General features: G+C 46.1%; 1 protein-coding gene across 11 annotated transcripts in view; it reads left to right on the top strand.

The window, feature by feature from the left end:
- Nedd4l (NEDD4 like E3 ubiquitin protein ligase) overlaps positions 1-18,065 on the top strand; it is a 332,907-nt gene that overhangs the window by 165,567 nt on the left and 149,275 nt on the right. For all 11 annotated transcript variants that reach the window (XM_063277199.1, XM_063277200.1, XM_063277201.1 and 8 more), the window contains one exon: positions 17,815-17,896. In XM_063277199.1, coding sequence (XP_063133269.1) covers positions 17,815-17,896 — 82 coding nt within the window. The remainder of the gene's footprint in view (positions 1-17,814; positions 17,897-18,065) is intronic.

Consider the following 18,065-nt stretch of genomic DNA (forward strand, 5'->3'; position numbering starts at 1 on the left):
ATCAACAACCTGACAGCTCCCCAAAGCTGTCGGCTCGCGGGGGTAGAGTGGCAGTCGAACCTGCCTCCCAGCCTGTTGATATCTCCCCATTGTTAGTGAAATGAAAATGGTCGTCTCTGGCTACTTTGAGTCACAGGTGGCAGAGTTGAACATAAACCTGGACATCTCTTACTCCAGAGGCAGTAGCTGCCTTCACCTTGCTGCATTACCCCAAGTCCTGGAAACCAAGCCAGCCACTGAAGGCGGGTGTGGGGGAAGGCCTGCCTGTCTTTGTGAAGTAGACAACTCTTGGTGATCCATGGTATACTCCCTTCAAGGCACCCCTCATAGACACTGCACAGCTCCAGAAAGGTTCCCCCATAGCCTGCATCCTCCTTTGCATGGGAGTCCTCCCTTCTCTGCTTCTGGTAATCATCTCGTAACCTGTGTACATCATGCATTCTGCATTGTTTGCGGTCTCTAATTGCCACTTCCTGCTCGGATGCAAGCTCCACCAGGTGGGGAGTTTCCTGTCTTCTTCCCACGGCTTCTGGGCAGTGGGCATGTGGCAGGAGTAATGAATGAAGGGAGGGAAAACTGGCCCCTACGAGGGTCTAGGGAAGAAGTCTGTGTGTGGCTGTCCTGCGAGTACCACAAGGACTTGGTGATCCTGAGGTGAGCACGCTAGGGCTTGTGGTTGCTTCTGACTTGTCAATGCTGCACTAAAGGTGAGCTGTCTGTAGGTCACCTGGGCTCCACCCTAATGCACGAGTACAGTGGCATTGCCTGGCTGGCTCACAGTGCTTAGAGGGCAGAGTTATTTGCCAGCCTCTTCAGTTTGCTTTCTTAAGGGCTGTAGTTTGACCCTAGCCACTGCGACAGGAAGGGGTCTGCCTACCACCACAGTGACTTGTTGGTGAAGCTCCTGGTAGCTAATCCTGGGCACAGCCACTGATTTATTCACTGTGGGTCTCCTTCCTAATTGCCAGGCTGGCTTGCCGTGTTCAACATGCCATAGTTACACGTTCTGCTGTGGGTTTAGTTAGCTCTAATCCCTTATTAATTACTCTTTAAGGATAGATTATCTTTCCCTTGCAACCTCTGGTCCATAGCTATTAGATTTCTTTGTTTTAGGCATGACATCAGAAAGACAACCAAGAAATCCCCAGCGAATGTATTTGTGTGGCTGGCAATCCAATTTAATTCTGCCTCTGAAACATTGCGCCCCAGAATATGAATCTATAGGGCCCATGATACAGAATAGGAGAGTCTCTACCTCTCCATCCCTCCCTCCCTCCACACACACCTTTATCCCCTATTTTCTAAAAGCTTAATGTGCTGTGGGACCAGCACCATACCCTCTAAGGAGTATATTGTTGTGAACTCACTGTGTGACTGAAATATGATATACACAAATGACCAAGACATGTCCATGTTTGTAGAGAGCTCTCAGAACAGTGACAGAAATGGAGAAAGAGTAAATGGTTGCTATACTGATCTCTTCCTGCCCATGGATATGGGTACGGTGTCTTCAAGGGCATATGCAGACACGGTAGGGCAGGGCAGGGCCTTTCTAGCAGAGAGTGAAATGTAGTGTGCTAAGAACAGATAAGAAGGCTGTTCCCCTTGGCCAAGTTTATAACGAAACCCAAGGAAGATGATGTTGAAAGGCAGGACTACCAGAGCCAAGCAAACGGGACAGCAGGCAGTTCTAGAGCTGGGCAGACATGGATACCACTTGGTTGGATTTTGTGTTATAGATTTCAAAGTGCCAGTGAACAAAACGAGCCCCATATGCTTGGCTTAAAGATCTGTGTTGACAATCAGTCTTATTGACCAGGTATAGAATAGGTTGTGGTTTGTGGCTTGCCTTATTTGGGGTCTATACTGTTGTGATAAAACACCATGCCCAAAAGAACTAGAGAAGGACAAGCTTTATCTCAGCCTGCACCTTGTAGTTTATCGTGAAGGACAGTCTGATGCAGAGGTCATGGAGGATGTTTACTGAGTTGCTCCCATGACTTGTTCAACCTGCTTTCTTATAGTTCTCAGAACCACCAGCCTAGGGCTGGTACCACCCACAGTGGATGGGGCCCTCTCATATCAATCATTAACTGAGAGAATATCCCACAAGGCCTGCCCATGGGCCAGTCTGGTAGGGACCTTGTCTCAATTAAGGTTTCCTCTTCCCAAATACTCCAACTTGTGCCAAGTTGACAAAAACTGGTTGAGACAGGACTTCTATCCTTCAAGTATCTATCCAGTGGGATGGCCAGGAGGGCCCTTCTGTATGCCCTGATTAGACTTGGCTCTCACTTGATAGCTAATGATCTTGGAGAAGGAGATAGACTTTTGGGGGTCAAGTGAGGCCAGCCAGAGAGACCTGCAGTATGAAGAGGCAGAAGATGAAGCCTAGGGGACAGTGACTTGAAGGTTTGTAACTCTTCCTGTCCCTTTTTTATTGAGAAAAGTCTGGCATCTAGCCCAGCCTAGATGACCTTGAATTTCTGGCCCTCCTGCTTCCTCCTCCAGTATGCTGGGATTGCAGTCATGCACCACCACACCCTGCTTTAAGGTCTTGACGAGAGTCTGTGTACTCTTGCCTGCCTGCCTGCCTGCTTCCCCGAGACAGTTGTATTCAGATTGCCTTTGGAGACTCTTCCTACTCACCAGAAGAACTGCTGGCTTCAGAGTTTGATAAGATCCCTGGGTGGTTTCTATACACAGTCCAGGATTGGCAGATCCCCCTGCCTCCGATTCGGAACAGCTTTACTGATCATATACAAGAGGAGGTCTTTTCCTCCTGTTGTATGCTCTCCATAGGACCTAGTTAACTTTCAGAATCTCCTCAGAACGAGAGACCGTGGGATATGAAGTGTGAGTCTAAGTAGGGATTCACTGGTATTTTGCTACAGTATACAGTCTCCCCTTGACAAAGGCCGTTTCTCACATACATGTCTTGGGATGGATCAGGCATGCGCTCACTCAGAGGAGAGCCAGTTCGTGGCCTTTGGATTATTATTAATGGATGATTCAGGACAGCTGCCAGGTGTTGTCCTACTTGACAGAAACAGTCCCAGCAGACTGTTTGTTCCCGAATGACGATGTAGGAAGAGGCGACATACCTCTGGCAATGCTGGCCGTTCCCACATGTGACACCACCTTCATAGATGTGTTTTCGGCGTTGCGTTATCGTAGCGCTGGCTCAGCAGAAACGGGAGCTTCATCCGCTTGTCAATTGTTCGCCTTTACTGAGAGCTCTGCAAGGGTTCGTTTTGTGGGTAAGCATGCACGCCGGACTGAAGAACGGGTGGAAGGCAACACGAAAGGTGGCCCTGAGAACAGAAGCACCTGGACTGAGAAGTGTGTATTTGCTTGTCTGGGGCCGGGGGCTGGTGCTCGTCATGCAATCTCCCTCTCTACTTACAAAATGACGATCAATCCGCTAATCCGGGTTTCTGGAATGAACTGTCATTTTGCCCATCTCTGCCCTATCCCCACCCCCAACCCACTCCCAGTGAGGCCACAAATAATAGTGTTTCCCCAAGACTTTACTTTTTGGTATCTGGTCATATAAGTGACACGAGGTTCACTGTGAACCTTCCCCCAGTGCCTGCATGCAGGCAAGTATTTTGTCTTATATCCTATGGTACGCTAACAACCCCAAGGTCCCACATGTCAAAAAGGCATAGGATATGAAGCAAGTTAGTGAGATTTCTGTGGAAAATCAATTCTGCCCTTAGTTAGGCCTGACAGATCTGAGATAAAATTGCCAGAAATTCCACATTTTAGCAACTTCGGCAAGTTGCGATTTCTATTCTAAATGTAAAACTCCGAGGAGAAGCTACCTTTCCCATAATAGAAGTCAGCCATCTACAGATCACACGTTGGGGACCCGTTTTCTGCAGGGTTCCGTGAAACATTCAGAAGCCTGAGATCTAAATGCTGGCCTCGGTTTGAGAGAATTAAGAACTAGAGCCTTGAAAAGGAGCACACAATGTGGAAAGGCACTTGAGCTGCGGGAAGGAGAGGCCTCAGCAGGTCTAACTACAGGAATGCAGAGGATGGAGAGGCTGGTTATTATGGGGTGGTTTGGATGGAAGAGATCCTGGCTGCGTGAAGCGTAGGCAGAGGAGAGCTGTAGAGGTAGAGAGAGAAAGACCCAGAAAACATCTGAACCAATGACAGGGTGCGGTGGGGCCGAGTGCACAGAAAGCCGGGATCTAACACTGATATCATTAGAGAACAAGGCAGATGTGGCGGTTGGCAAGTGGACCCAGCCAGATACTCCACTCACTGTCAATTAGAAAGAATAAAGCAAAGAACAAAAGGGAAAGAAGGAGCCCACGTTCTGGTTGTTAAATATAGTAGAAGTTTGATGTCAGCTATTGTGGGAGAGAAGTGCACATTGTTCCCCGTAAACTCCTGACTTTTTCTGTGCTTGTATCCTGTGATTGAGCTCTTCCTCCTTGAAGGTTCCATGGGCAGGGAGAAGTAGACGTATCTGTTCTATCTGGTAGAGAGAACTTAGAGTGGTCAAGCGTTTAGGTTTATGAGAGAGAATCTGAAGGAAGAATACAGTATCCTATTAATGACTATGTAGTCTGCACTAGGTTCTGAAGAAGTCTTTCAACATCTACTACAGTAATTTAAGGGAAGATTTTTAAAAGTCCGAAGGCCTCTCAGATTTCTATGAGATTCAAGAAGCCAAAACCAAGACCCAACTATCCTTTAGATGAGTTGGACACAGACAAGAACAATTCCCAGTGTGTGTCCAGCTTGGTAGGTTTGGCAAGGGAGGATGGTGTTCATGAGCTGGCGTGGGCTAACCAGCTTTTAGTGCAAACAAGTGCTGCGTCCTGTGAGCTTCTTTCCTGATAGTATTTGGGCCCAGAAATTAAACGTAGGCACTTGCTACATATTAACCACCTAAATAGGAAAGTATCCCTGGTCACCTACCACTTTAGAAATGAGAATGGGAGTATTATAATCTAGCTCTTTTTCTGTTCATTATGATGCAGTCATTTCCCTCGCTCCAATTCTGTTTGGAGTCTGCCACAGCATTCAGAATAACGGAGTGGTGTGGTACTTGGTGTTTTGCTTGCCTGCTAACACGCTTGAGGATGAAACTGCCGATAAAGACCTTTCAAATGGTCTCTCTGGGCCTTGAGGGGCTGCTTTTGACCCTTTGAAATATTAGGGTTTCGCAGGTAGTCCTGTGGTTTTGAGGTCTCCTAGCAGGCCGAGCACGATTGCAAGGTGGCATCAGAAGCACATGCAGCGTCTGTCAGGGTCCTACAGCTTCATTCTGGCCCCTCATGCCTTTACGTGCAGTTCCAAAGGCCATAAAGTTCCGGAGACTAAAACCATTTCTGTCATGGGAGTGTTTCTGGCCTCCATGTTTAGCAGTCGGCTTGCGTTTCTGTGTATGAAGCTGCACAGATAATTAATGTTTGTCTGTGGGCCCTGTCCCAGCCTCCACTGGGGATGTTCTGTGATAACTGAGTATTACAGAGTGGAAAGGAGCAAACTGTAACTTACTTGTCCCCCTGGCTTCCCGTAAAGGCTAGCTTTAAGGGATACTATTCTGCTAAGTTTGCTGTTGCAAAGCACCAGGGCTGGGTGCCTGCCCAAAGACATTTACTGCCTGACTGCCTGGAAACCACCTGTCAGGAGGTCTGAGCAGGGCTGTCATGACTCCTTCCTTGATTTCTGACTGAGGTGACAGTCGGCAGCACTTTGTGTCCTTGGCATGTAGATGCAGCCTCCCCATTATAGGATCAACTTCTGTGTCTCCCCTCTGAACATGTCAGCGCCTCCTTTTCACAAGGACAAGGTCAGTTGTATTGGTCACAAGTAAAAAAGCAGGCCACACTTCAGACCAGGATGACCCTTCCCCACCTTAATTAAAGGAGTTTCTCTTCCCCGGTTAGTTAATAAAGGCTGAATTCCTTAAGCACCTCTGCCATTTAGAGCAAACCCTCCTTAGGGATTTGATACCGTTGAGTGTGGGCTCTGCTTTGTCATTAAGTCCAGTGTCTTCTGCCTGCCCAGCCTGTTGCCCCTCTCAATCAGGAGGACACAGTTGAGAGTTGGCTTGGGACCTCCTGTGCAAGATTGTAAGAGAACAACTCATTTGCAAACCTCTTCTCACACTTTAGCACAGTCCCGTCTTTCTCTCTGTGTGTTGCTTGCCACTTTATTAATCAGGGACAGACAGGGCTATTTTTATAAAAGCAATGTGTAATAAACAAACCATATGTATCGCTGGACTTTTGTTTAGGAAGTCCTACTTGATATGATTTTTTTTTTCTAACCAGGCAGGAAACAGATGAGCAGATCTGACATTCCACATCCTACCAAACTCCCATCAGAGTAAGCCGACAGATGGGATCTTGTCTTGAGAGCTTTATACACCTTGTTTCCTTTAGGACTGGCATCTTGGAGGACTCTTATTGTTGCTTGGAGCTCCTAACTGTTCTTGCTTTAGACTAATATTTTTTTTTAACTAGGCAGGCCCTGACTTGCCTTTACTAGATACTCTTCCCTCCTACCTGCACCCTACTGAGATAAAACACCAAGTGGAGATAGCTGGTAAATAATAATTACAGGTAGTCCTTGTAGGCTGCCCTTCTGGTGACCCTAGTAAATGTGTGGGTGACATCAGGTGACCAAGAGAAGGCCACCCAGTGGCAGCGCGCTCTGTCTCCAGTAGAGATTAGGGTGTCTTCTCCTAACCCTCCCATCCTCCACACGCAGTGCAATGAGTGCTTTGAACCGGAGCCTGCAGAAACAGAGGGAAAGAGGGTCATGATGCTCGTCAGAAATGCATCCTGTGAGGTGTTCTGAATTGGAAGATTGAGGGTTGAGGTCCAGAAATCTGTAAATTAGTTAGCCCTCTTGGTCATCGATTCTCAACCTGGGGGTCTCAACCCCTTTAACAGGGGGTGGAGGGTGTTGTATATCAGATATCCTGCATGTTAAATGTTTGAATTATGATTCATCACAGCAAAATTACAGTTATAAAGTAGTAATAAAATAATTCTCTGGTTGGGCGTCGGGCCAACATGAGGAACTATATAAAAGGGTGGCAAGTATTAGGAAGGTTGAGAACCATTGCTCTGGTTAATGCTTGTGGCTGCCCAGTGTGAGACGCCGTGTGTCGTGAGTTCCTGGTCAGCCAGACCTCCTCAGTCACTTCTAAGCTGCTGGTAGTTATGAATTTCTACTTTGGGGCTTCTGTCTAGGTACATGCGCAGTAGAGGACGAGTGTGAATCCACATCTCCTGTGAGCTGTCTCCTGTGAGCACGCCTTCCTAGGGAAGTGCTAGTGAAGCCTTACTCTCGTGCCTAAGGTAGATGGTTTCCAGAAGGACTCATGGTTCGAGACAGGCTGCGAGGATTTCATCCATGGGACATCTAATCAACCTGATGTCTTCCCCCCCCCACCGCCCGGAGCTGAGGACAGAAACCAGGGCCTTGCGCTTGCTAGGCAAGCGCTCTACCACTGAGCTAAATCCCCAACCCCTCTTCCTGATGTCTTAATTTCCATATTCTCTGTGACACAAGATCTCTTACGTGAAAACTTTGCACATCTGTCATCATACAGGTTGCCTTCTCTTTCCTGGCTTATCAAAATCAACAAACTTCCTATTTTAGAGTAAGAAAAATAATTGCTCTGATAGAAAATCTACTGGTTTTCAAAGAACTGCTTGGAAGTAGTAATTGAGCATTTAAGGATAAAGGGGATTGTTAGGAGGCTAGGCTAGGCTTCTTCAGCTACTGGGGGACTACAGGGAAAGGACATGGCTGTCCTCTCTGATGATAGGCCATGGGTTATACCACCTTTATTTTGCAGGTCAGCTTGTGTAGCATTCACTGCCAGTTCCTCGACAATACTTGAGGAGCAAGCACGCTAGGGGAATTTTATCTTGGCAGAACCATTTCTATTCTAGGAAGCCCCGCTCCTCTTTCTTTTGTATCTCCGAATGGATGATCTCACTTACATTAGGCAGTAGGTTTGTCCAAAGTCTATGAAACCTCTCAAAATGCTCTTGTGTCGTTTGTGAATGTGCACACATGCTCGCAGATTCCAGAGTTTTATCTTTATAAACGTGTCCTTTCCGAGCCATGTCTAATCAGTTTGGAAGTTTTAAGTTTTTCTCTCACAGGTTAGCAGGTGTTAATTGCTCGCACCCTTAAGTTTGTGTGAAAATAGTGCCTTTGCCGTCTTTGACACAGATTTATAGAACCCCTAAAGAGATAATAGAGGCAATCTATGTTGACGTGGTAATTAAACAGAAGCCCGAGAGCCAGGGAGAGATGCTGTCTGATGATGAAGCCTGCTGCACCGACACATTTAACATAGACACTGAGACGCTGGGCCTTTGACTTAACACATTGGCATACCTTTCTTGAAGGTTCTTTCCAACTGGACTGACTTGACTTCCTTTTCATTTTTGTTTGTTTGTTGTTTTTTTTTGGGGGGGGGTGTCATTGTTGTTTGAGTTTTGAGATGGGGTCAGTCTATGTAGCCCTAGCTGTCCTGGAGCTTACTATACAGAGCATGCTGGCCTTTGCCTTCCTGGTGCTGGCATTAAAGCTATGGACCAGCACGCCCACTTAGACTCTACTTCTTGGTGGTAATGGTGGAAATACTTTATTCCTTTGATATACACATTGTGCATTTCTCTCTCTCTGTCTCTCTGTCTCTCTCTGTCTCTGTCTCTCTCTGTCTCTCTGTCTCTCTCTGTTTCTCTCTGTCTCTGTCTCTCTCTGTCTCTGTCTCTCTGTCTCTGTCTATCTGTCTCTGTCTCTCTCTGTCTGTCTCTCTCTGTCTCTGTCTCTCTCTGTGTGAGTGAGTGTGTGTGTGTGTGTGTGTGTGTGTGTGTGTGTGTGTGTGTTTAGGTTGTGGGGGAGGCGATCTCCTCATAGGTTAGAGGAGGCCATCAGAACTCCTGCAACTGGAGTTACAGGCACTTGTGAACAGCCTGACTTGAGTAGTAAGAGCCAAACTCATTAGTCCTCTGGAAGAACAACAAGCACCGTTAACCGCTGAGCTCTCTCCCGCTCCCCATGCGCAATGGGGTTGTTGTTGTTGTTGTTATTTTTTGTTTAGATTTATTTATTTCATGTGTGTGAGTACACTGTACCTGTCTTCAGACACACCAGAAGGGGGCATCAGATCCCATTACAACCGGCTGTGAGCCACCATGTGGTTGCTGGAAATTGAACTCAGGACCTCTGGAAGAGCAGTCAGTGCTCTTAACCGCTGAGCCATCTCTCCATGGTGTTTTTAAGCTTTCTAGTTGCTGCCATTTAGGTGAAGAGACCACAGGCAGATTGGCCATGTGTTTGTATTTACATCTATACCACGTAGAAAACAGTGCGGCAGGGTGACACCCTGTATATAGTTGAATGTGTTCCTGGGGTAGTTTTGTTTGCCTTTGCTGTGGTGTAAAGAGAGAGCGTTTCAGTCCTGAAGCAGAGCATAAGTGACTGTCAACCTTGTTACTGGAATAATTCTAATGGCCATATACAGTATTTTGTGAATGCATGTTTGTGTAGCACATTGCATATAATTTAATGTGTTTATTTACACTGCCCATAGTTGTCTCTAGCTGATTTTAATTGTTTTTTGGGGGGGGGTTGTTTTGTTTTAAAAGTCTATTTATTTTTATTTTACATGTATGGGCATTTTACTTCCACCTGTGTCTGTGCATCATGTATGTGCAGTGCCCCCAGAAGCCAGAAGAGGGCATCAACTCTTCTGAAACTGGAATTACAGATGGTTGTGAGCGCTCTAGGAAGCAAACCCAGGTCTTCTACAACAGCAACAAATGCCTTTAACTGCTGAACGTCGTCCAGACCCTCAAGCCTGGTTTTAATCTCTGGCTCTCGTAGGTGGAACCGCGGGGATGCATGGCAAACTCAGGTGTGCGCTGAGCAAAATGTGGGTTTGGGGAAATAGAATGAAGTTCAGAATCTGTCCTTTACGTGTCTTTTCTTCCTCTCATTCGTGAAGTAGGCAGGCTAGAACCATGGGTCGGTTTGTTGCTGTTGTTGTTGGTGGTGGTGGTTGGTTTGGGTTTTTTGTTTGTTTGTTTTTTGAAATTGTGAGGAATGGTGATAATGTGTGCGCGTGCACACCGTGCAAGTGTGTATCCGTGTTTAAAACGGTTTATAACTTTTCCCTACATGTCAGGTCTTCACTTACGAACTCCATATGTATGTGTGTATGCTTGTATGTGGATATCTTTCTTGCTTACTCTGGCTTCTTCCAGAAAGGGGGCAGCGTCTGCTTCTGCTTACGTCTCACTTCCTCCACCGTTGTGCCCACCTTTTGCACGTGCTGGGCACTCAGTGACCCTTTGGGATAGTTTCCAAGAATATCTAACTTTCTGTCTCTTCTCGGGACCTCATGGTTAGTTATCTATCTCTTCCTATGTACTAAAAAACATACTTAACAGAAAGAGAGAGAGATGGGGGGGGAAGGAGGGAGGAGAGGGGTGGAAAGAGAGAGAGAGAGAGAGAGAGAGAGAGAGAGAGGGAGAGAGGGAGAAGGAGAGGGAGAGGGGGAGAGGGAGAGAGGGAGAGACGGGGAGAGAGAGGGAGAGAGGGAGAGACGGGGAGTGAGAGGGAGAGAAGAGGTTCCGTATAAAGGAGAATTTCTAATAGAACAGGCACGGGTAGAAATGGCTGTGTGTTCCTGTTTTGTTTGACAACTGTATGCATGTTTCAGAACTCACAGTGCAGCTCTCTCTCTCAGCTGCTTTCCTGGACAGTGTTGATCTTGCAGACAGTAAGGAGATGTTGAGGGAGTTTCCCCCCTTAACAAACACTCCTAACACTGATATTCTCGAGAGCCACCTTAATGGCCATGGGGACAGTGGCCTCTGGCACGCTCAGGAGTTCCTGTGCCCTATGTTTGGGACTCCAAGTGACTCATTGTAGGGGTAAGGTTGCTTGTAGAGAAGGAGGCAGTCACAATCAGATCTCAAGACAGGGAATAAGAAGGTTCTTGAAAGCACTAAATCACTGCTTGCTCCTGATAACAAAATCGTAACTGAAGTTTCCGAGGATATTTTGAAGGCAGCTTCACAGTTTATGCCCAGTACATAAAGTTTTAATGCCCATTCACATATGCCTAGAAACACTAGGGGATGATTTTGACTGTAACCTAACCCATTCTCCTCACAGCTGTTAAAATCGTGTGTAAAAAGAGTAAGTTACTCACCGCCAGTGTTGGTAGCAAGGGGCACATTGTAGTGTTTACTTCTTCCTGTCAGTTCAGCCCTAAGGACTAGAGTGTGTACATTGTTCTTAAAAGTCCCGGTGACCATGTATTTAAGGCCATTTTCTAGGTTTAAAAGAAGTGTGAGGGTCGCTTGGGTTAGTGAGGTCCCTGGTCCCCAAATCATTTGTGCAACTGTTACTGGCATTTTCACGACCTTTTTTATACTTGTAAAAGTGGCATTTGCTCACCACAGAAAACTTAAGAGAAAAGGGGGAAAAAAAACCCAAGGAACTATAAAAAACGAAATATAAGTCACATGTCACATCCTTAATGTTATATCGTGGTTTCTCTCATTTTAAAATATCTCTGAGAATATGATTTTGATTGCTTACAATATTCTGGTTTCATGATTATAACATTATTCATTTAATCACTTTCCTAACTGGGGAGAGGTGCTTCTAATATTTTCTTTTTTCATAGGAAGCTGTCATGAGCACCTGGGCGTATATTTTCTGATCTCTCCATGGCTCTGGGATCAGTCACCAGCCTTATATTTGAATCAAAAGGTTTCAACCCTTAGGATGCTTTTGGGCCTCATCCGTGTTCTGCTCCAGAAAACTGGCAACAGTTCGTCTTTCTGGTGGCAGAGCATTGAACTGTTTCTTTCTAAACTGTTGACTTATTTTTAGGCTCACACGATTTGTTATAAAAACTTAAGACAGTGTCTCTGCGTGCGTTGGTACATTTTATTTGTTGTCACGCTTTCTAGGTATTTCCCCCGACTCTGGAGTACTTCGTAAGTGTTATCTGTTTGCTGAGGATCTACACAAGTGTGCAACACTGATGGTAGGCGTGGGGAAGAACATGGAAGGGGCTTTTCAGAGACACGCTCTAGAATGGTTAAGTCAGGTAGACAAAACAAACAGGATCCGTGTCACCGTGTCGTGTATGTAGCCATTAGGTCCTGTGCTTTGTTAGTAGGGAACAAAGCCAGCCCCTTCTTACGGCTCTCCCCTGTGGCACCCAGGACCTTTCTTCCTCAAGGAAGAATGATGGCTTCCTTCAGTTATGGGTCATTCTCAGGGGTTCTGATGATTAACTATTATGGGAAAGACCCCTTTGTAGCTGGCAGACAAGGCAGTGACTTAACAGTTTATCTCCTTCACCCTGGAAGTCATTTGCCTTGAACGTGCAGCCCATTAAAGGCAGCCCCTGCCTGTCCCGCCACTCATTGCCCCGGCCCCTGGAAAATATGTGGTTCTTAGTAAGGATTATTTATTCTGATAAAACAAGTGAATAACAGGTGGGAAGGAATGCAGCTTGCTGTGAGTAAGTGGAGCTGGTCCTATTGCACCACCTCAGCATGTCATGACTGAATGTTCAGGGTGTCCTGGAGGGTTGAGCAGCAGGGTGAACCCAGACAAGCCAATGTTCAACTCTCCCTGAGGAGTGATTTCATCTACAGGATCTTTGCCTCTAGTGATGGGAGATGAGGATGAGACCCCAAGAAAGATTTATATCTCTTAATTATTTAAATCCAGTTGAAGTCAGTACAGATCCAACAGCCCTCTGCCCAATGCACCAACATGTGGGCACAAGAGCTAATTGTCAACACTGGCCTCCATGTTGAGCATGAGGGTGGTGACCATTAGAAAACCCTTCTTTAAGGTTTTCAAAATCAAAGTAGACTGTGAACAAAGGTTTTGGTGCGCCTTCTCATGAGCGAGCAGGAACGCTTTCCTTGACACCCGGTGGCTCTGTTCACCACCTCAGCCTCACTCTCTGCTCCTCACTGATTTTTTTTTTTAAGCTCCTTGTGTGTCTCAGATCTGTGAGGTAAAGCAATTTCGCCCATCTGATTTTTGCCTCAAATGTCCTTTTGTACGCAGATCTGTGTACACTCGACTTTGTATATTCTCCGCAAAATAAGGAGACAACTAACAATCCTTCTACTTGGTATACATTTTCTTGTTCTCCCAACCTAGACATTTGGTTTTAGGGACTAGGACGAGATTTCAGGCGTCTTAACATCATACCGAATCATTGATATTTTCTGGTGAGAGCCCTGACTGTCCTTGTTTGACAGTCCCCAACAAACTTACCACAAATGCATCCCCGTGGACATGGAGCACAAAGGTTACCTACCGGTAACGAGGACTCCTGTATTCCAGACTGACCTTGAACTTGCTATGCAATCAGGGATGCTCCCAAACTTCAGATTCTCTTGCCTTCCTGCTCTTGAGTGGGACTCAAACTACCCAAGCATTCTCCCAACTCATCATCTGTCCCCACCTCTCTTCCTCCTCCTGATCCTTGACACCTCTGCCGAGACCATTCTCACTCCAGACGGGGAGGCCTCCTCACTGCTTCATGCCTTTTAAAGAGTCTGAATCTGCTCGCAGACCTGTATTAAGCAGCCTCAGTGGAGGTGGTGATGAGGCCACACATGTTCACTGGACACTTGCTCAGGGCCAAGCACACTGCTCGTGTCAGTCTTCCCAGCAGCTTCCTTCAGAAAGTGCTAGTGCGGCACCTATTGCCATGCCTTCATATGGTATAGAGAAGTTCTGTGCGTTCCTCAAGGTCACACCGCAGCAACAGGGAGTTGAGCCCTGGCAAGGCTGGCTGCCTCCTTACGGCGGCTCTCCAGGTTGGCTGCTGTCCCCGAGCTCTACCGCAGCAGAGCCAGACCCTTCGCCAGTCTTTACCTCAGATCCTTCTGCCTGGAATGAGTCCTTTCACCCTAGTCTTGGGCTCTGTCCTTGCAGATTTCCCTCTCTGGCAGTGGTACCCAGTTGAGTACATTCATGGCTGTCTCCTGAGATAATCACTGAGGACTCCCAGTTCTAAGGTGAATCTAGGCTCCCAGATTCTAAGTGACCCTCACTTATGGGAGGTCAAAGATGAGAACCTGGGTTCTTGGTCAACTTGGTCGTAGTTGTGTTCTTTCTGTTTGTTCCAGGCAGGTGGAGCAGAGCCAGGACTTACCCCCTTGTTTGGCATGTAATATGCATATGTTAAATAGTTAATGTGCATATGTTAAATAGGGAATGGTTCAAATCCCAGGACCAATTTGTTGGTTTCTTAGGAGGACTAGAAGGAAGGAGGCTGTGGTTTGACATTGGCCCGTAAAATAGGAAGCTTCAGCCTGGAGGGAGGACCGTCTAACTAGATAAGCCTGCTTGGTTATCTAGTAGATATTTGCAGAATATTACCCCTGCCAAGCTTGAGCTTCTTACAGAGTTAGGTGAACGTTAGCCCTGAGCTGTGCTAAGTACCAGACACCAGAGGAGCAGTAACTAGAAGCCAGGGGTGGGTTGTTTTGAATAAAGATGCCTGGTCCGAGCATCTGACCCAGGTGCCGGTGGGTATGAATAAGGAAGTGTGGAATAGCTGTGGTTGGCACACCCCATTCAAACTATGTGGCAAATCAGCATCAACCCAGTCAATAATCAGCACAGGTGGGAAGTGGAAAGAAGCCACTGGAGATGCCTCCTAAGAGTGAGGAAAGGCAGTTTACAGCAGCTGTCCTATCAGGGGGCATGTGTGCTGTTGGGTGCTGTACTCTCCGTTACTGATGTCCAGCAGCCTTGTTCTGTGATCTCTAGATGACCCTGCGGGTTAGGGATTGTTGTCCCAGCTCATTCATGAGTAGCCCAAAGTTGAGTGTGGTTCAACCCTAGCAGAAAAGGGAAGGGATGCACCAGAGCTGCGTATACTAGTAACTGCTTGTTCTTGCTAACCTTGGACTTGTGTCACACTGACCTTTAGCCAGTTCTAGCCCCTTGGCCTGTGGCTGAAGGCCCTTAAGACTGAGTTATACACCAGGAAGTTTCTTGGTCAATATTTCATAGGGTCTATTATACCTTGAGCACTCCGGGCGGGACGTGTGCAGTCGTACCTTCCTCACCACAGCTGGAAGACACTGTCTCATGGTCAGCGACCTCACCCACAATCTCCGGCCACATGTGTCATTTGTACGGTAGTCAGAGGGTACAATCGCAGGTGAATAAATCACAAGTGGAAGAATGTGGATGTTCTATTAAGGTGAGGCGTGACTACTCCTTGTAGTCTGTTACATAGTAGCCAGCGATAGCAACAGCAGATCTAAGTCAAAAAACACAGATGGGTGTGTGGGTACTTTGTGTAATGTGGGGTTATGTGTATGGGTTTACGCTCTTATTCTCTACACCAGGAGAGTGTTCTTGAGACTGGAATCGGGCATTGAGAGCTTTTAAAGGGATAGATTGGCGGCTAGAAAAGAAAGGAGACAAAGAAAGTCTAGTGCTGGTTAATGCACTTTTCAAATACCACTTAGAACACTGTTTTCCCAAATGTAGATCAGGAGCCTCTGCATCAGGGAACGTTCTAGAAATGTTAATTCTGGGGACTCTCCTCAGGTTATCTGAGTTTTAGCTCAGGCCACGGCGTCCAGCAATCTGTATTTAAACCACCCTCTCCTCTCAGAGATTCTGGAGAACTCAAGCCTGAAGACTGACCAAAAAGGGAAGGTCTGCTTGGACCTTGTCCGTGCAGTAGGTGCTGAGTCTTGGTCACTGCTTTTCTGTGTTTTTCTGAAGTGTCCAGGTAAAACGTGCACATGTGTGTTTAAATATTCCTTCCCCAAAGCAAGCTTTCTGTTTTATGAACAAAAAAATTAAGGCTGACAAATATCATTTCCTGTATGCTAGTACTTTACAGACCTTTGATTTTGTGTGTGCTTGGAGTGGGGGTGTATGTGTGGGTGGATGGGTTAACGAATGCAGTCTCCCCCTTCGGGTATAGTATAGAGACCAGAGGACCACATTGGTTATCTTCCTCATTGCTTTTGATATTTTTTTATTACTATGACTATGATTATTATTTGACTGACCTGTGAGCCGAGAAGGGCCCATCTCTGCCACCCAGACATGCGTCTACACTCAGCTCTTACGTGGGTGCTAGGGACCCGAACTTGGGCCCTCATGCTTGCACAGCGAGTACATCACCCATCTCGGCTCTCCTCTTACTGCCAGTCTTTTATGAAGGAAGGGTTCACACCATAAACTCATTGTTGGAGATAACAAGTTGGCGTTGATACACTCAGCATCGTGAAGTATTTTCTGTCGTCTTTGCGAATACTCTGGAAGACGTAGTCATTGTTGGGATGGCCCCTCAAGGCTAACTCTCTCCACTGTGTGTTGGAGCGGTTTCTAAGACAGGGTTTCTCTCTATCCTCGGGCTTCAGACTTCTCCTCATAAATTATAGGGTTTTGTTAGTGCACTTACTTCCCTGGCCAGCTGACCGGCTTCTCTGATTGGCTTGAAACTGGCACAATAGAGTGATGGAGATAAATGAGCAGGCATAGATAATTAAAGAAGCAAAAACTGGAAGGGTAAATACATTAGAGAGCTTTTTGGTTTCTGAGTCCTCAAGAGTAACACTTAAGAAATCTCTTCATACAGGTTATTCTCTCTCTCTCTCTCTCTCTCTCTCTCTCTCTCTCTGTCTCTCTCTCTGTCTCTCTCTCTCTGTCTCTCTGTCTCTGTCTCTCTGTCTCTCTCTCTGTCTGTCTCTCACTCTCTCTGTCTCTCTCTCTGTCTCTCTGTCTGTCTCTCACTCTCTCTGTCTCTCTCTCTGTCTCTCTGTCTCTCTCCTCCCCACCCCCCATGGGTGTGTGTGTGTGTGTGTGTGTCTGTCTGTCTGTCTGTCTGTCTGTCGGTCGGTCTATAGGAATACGCATGTGTAGGTCAGACGATAACAGGAAAGCTTTCTCCTTCCACTCTTACGTGGGTACCAGGGATTGAACTCAGGTCATCAGACAACATTGATACTTTTCCTGCTGAGTCATCTGACTATCCCCATCCCCATTTTTTTTTTTAAATTAAAACTTGAATAATTTAGAGCATTTGGGTTAGCAAAACCAGAGAATCTGAGTGGACCAGCACTGTTAGCAGACAGTCTCTATTGGGTACACTTTCAATACGTGTCTTGCTAGAAGATGCCTGCTTTTCTCAAGTTCACGACTGTAGTTTGTACAAGGACTTGTAGTCAGGAAACTTGAAATTTCATCTAGGCTTCTCCAGTCTCTAACTTCGGGTGACCACTGAATTCTCTAGGCTTCAGTGTTTAGTTTTGAAGTGTTTGTTTATTTTATCTGTCATGGTTTAAGTGAGTAATCATTGTTTTATATGCACTAGAAGAGCTTTTCTTACCCACGGGGTAGAATGAGACTATGAATGGGCTGTAAACTTAGGTTTTCTTGATAGGCTTTTATTTGCCAAAACGGATTTCCTGTGTCACTTATTAATCTCTCTGAAAATCTGTCGAGAGTCTAAACGTGATGGCAGTTTGGCTGTTGGAAAGATCGTCTTTAAAGTTAGCGCGCTGGTTTCTTTGGTCTCCGCATTGTTTAATTTGGGCTCCGTTCGACAGGGACATTAATTAGAATCTGCCGGTTATTAATTAGAATCTGCCAGTTACTTTATGCTCATAAATGTGAGCTGGGGTGTTAACTGGTGTTTACATCTTAATTCCATTTTGCTGTTTTTGTTTGCTTGTTTGTTGCTAATGAAAAAAAAAAGTATAGCACCATTTAACGTGAGCCGTTTCCTTGCAGTGACCCATACGTGAAGCTCTCGTTGTACGTAGCTGACGAGAACAGAGAACTCGCTCTGGTTCAGACTAAGACAATTAAAAAGGTAGGTCGGCCAGCTTCTATGAAATTCATGTAAGTCCCAATTTGACATTTCGTATTTTTGCCTTGTAGCAGTTTGCGTTTTAAGGATAAGATAGCAATTTTTTTTTTAGTATTTTCTCTGAAAATCATCCATAATCCAAAAAACTTTTTCATGTTTTATTTGAATTATC

The sequence above is a fragment of the Rattus norvegicus genome, chromosome 18 (genome assembly GCF_036323735.1).
Source record: "Rattus norvegicus strain BN/NHsdMcwi chromosome 18, GRCr8, whole genome shotgun sequence".
Taxonomy (NCBI): domain Eukaryota; kingdom Metazoa; phylum Chordata; class Mammalia; order Rodentia; family Muridae; genus Rattus; species Rattus norvegicus.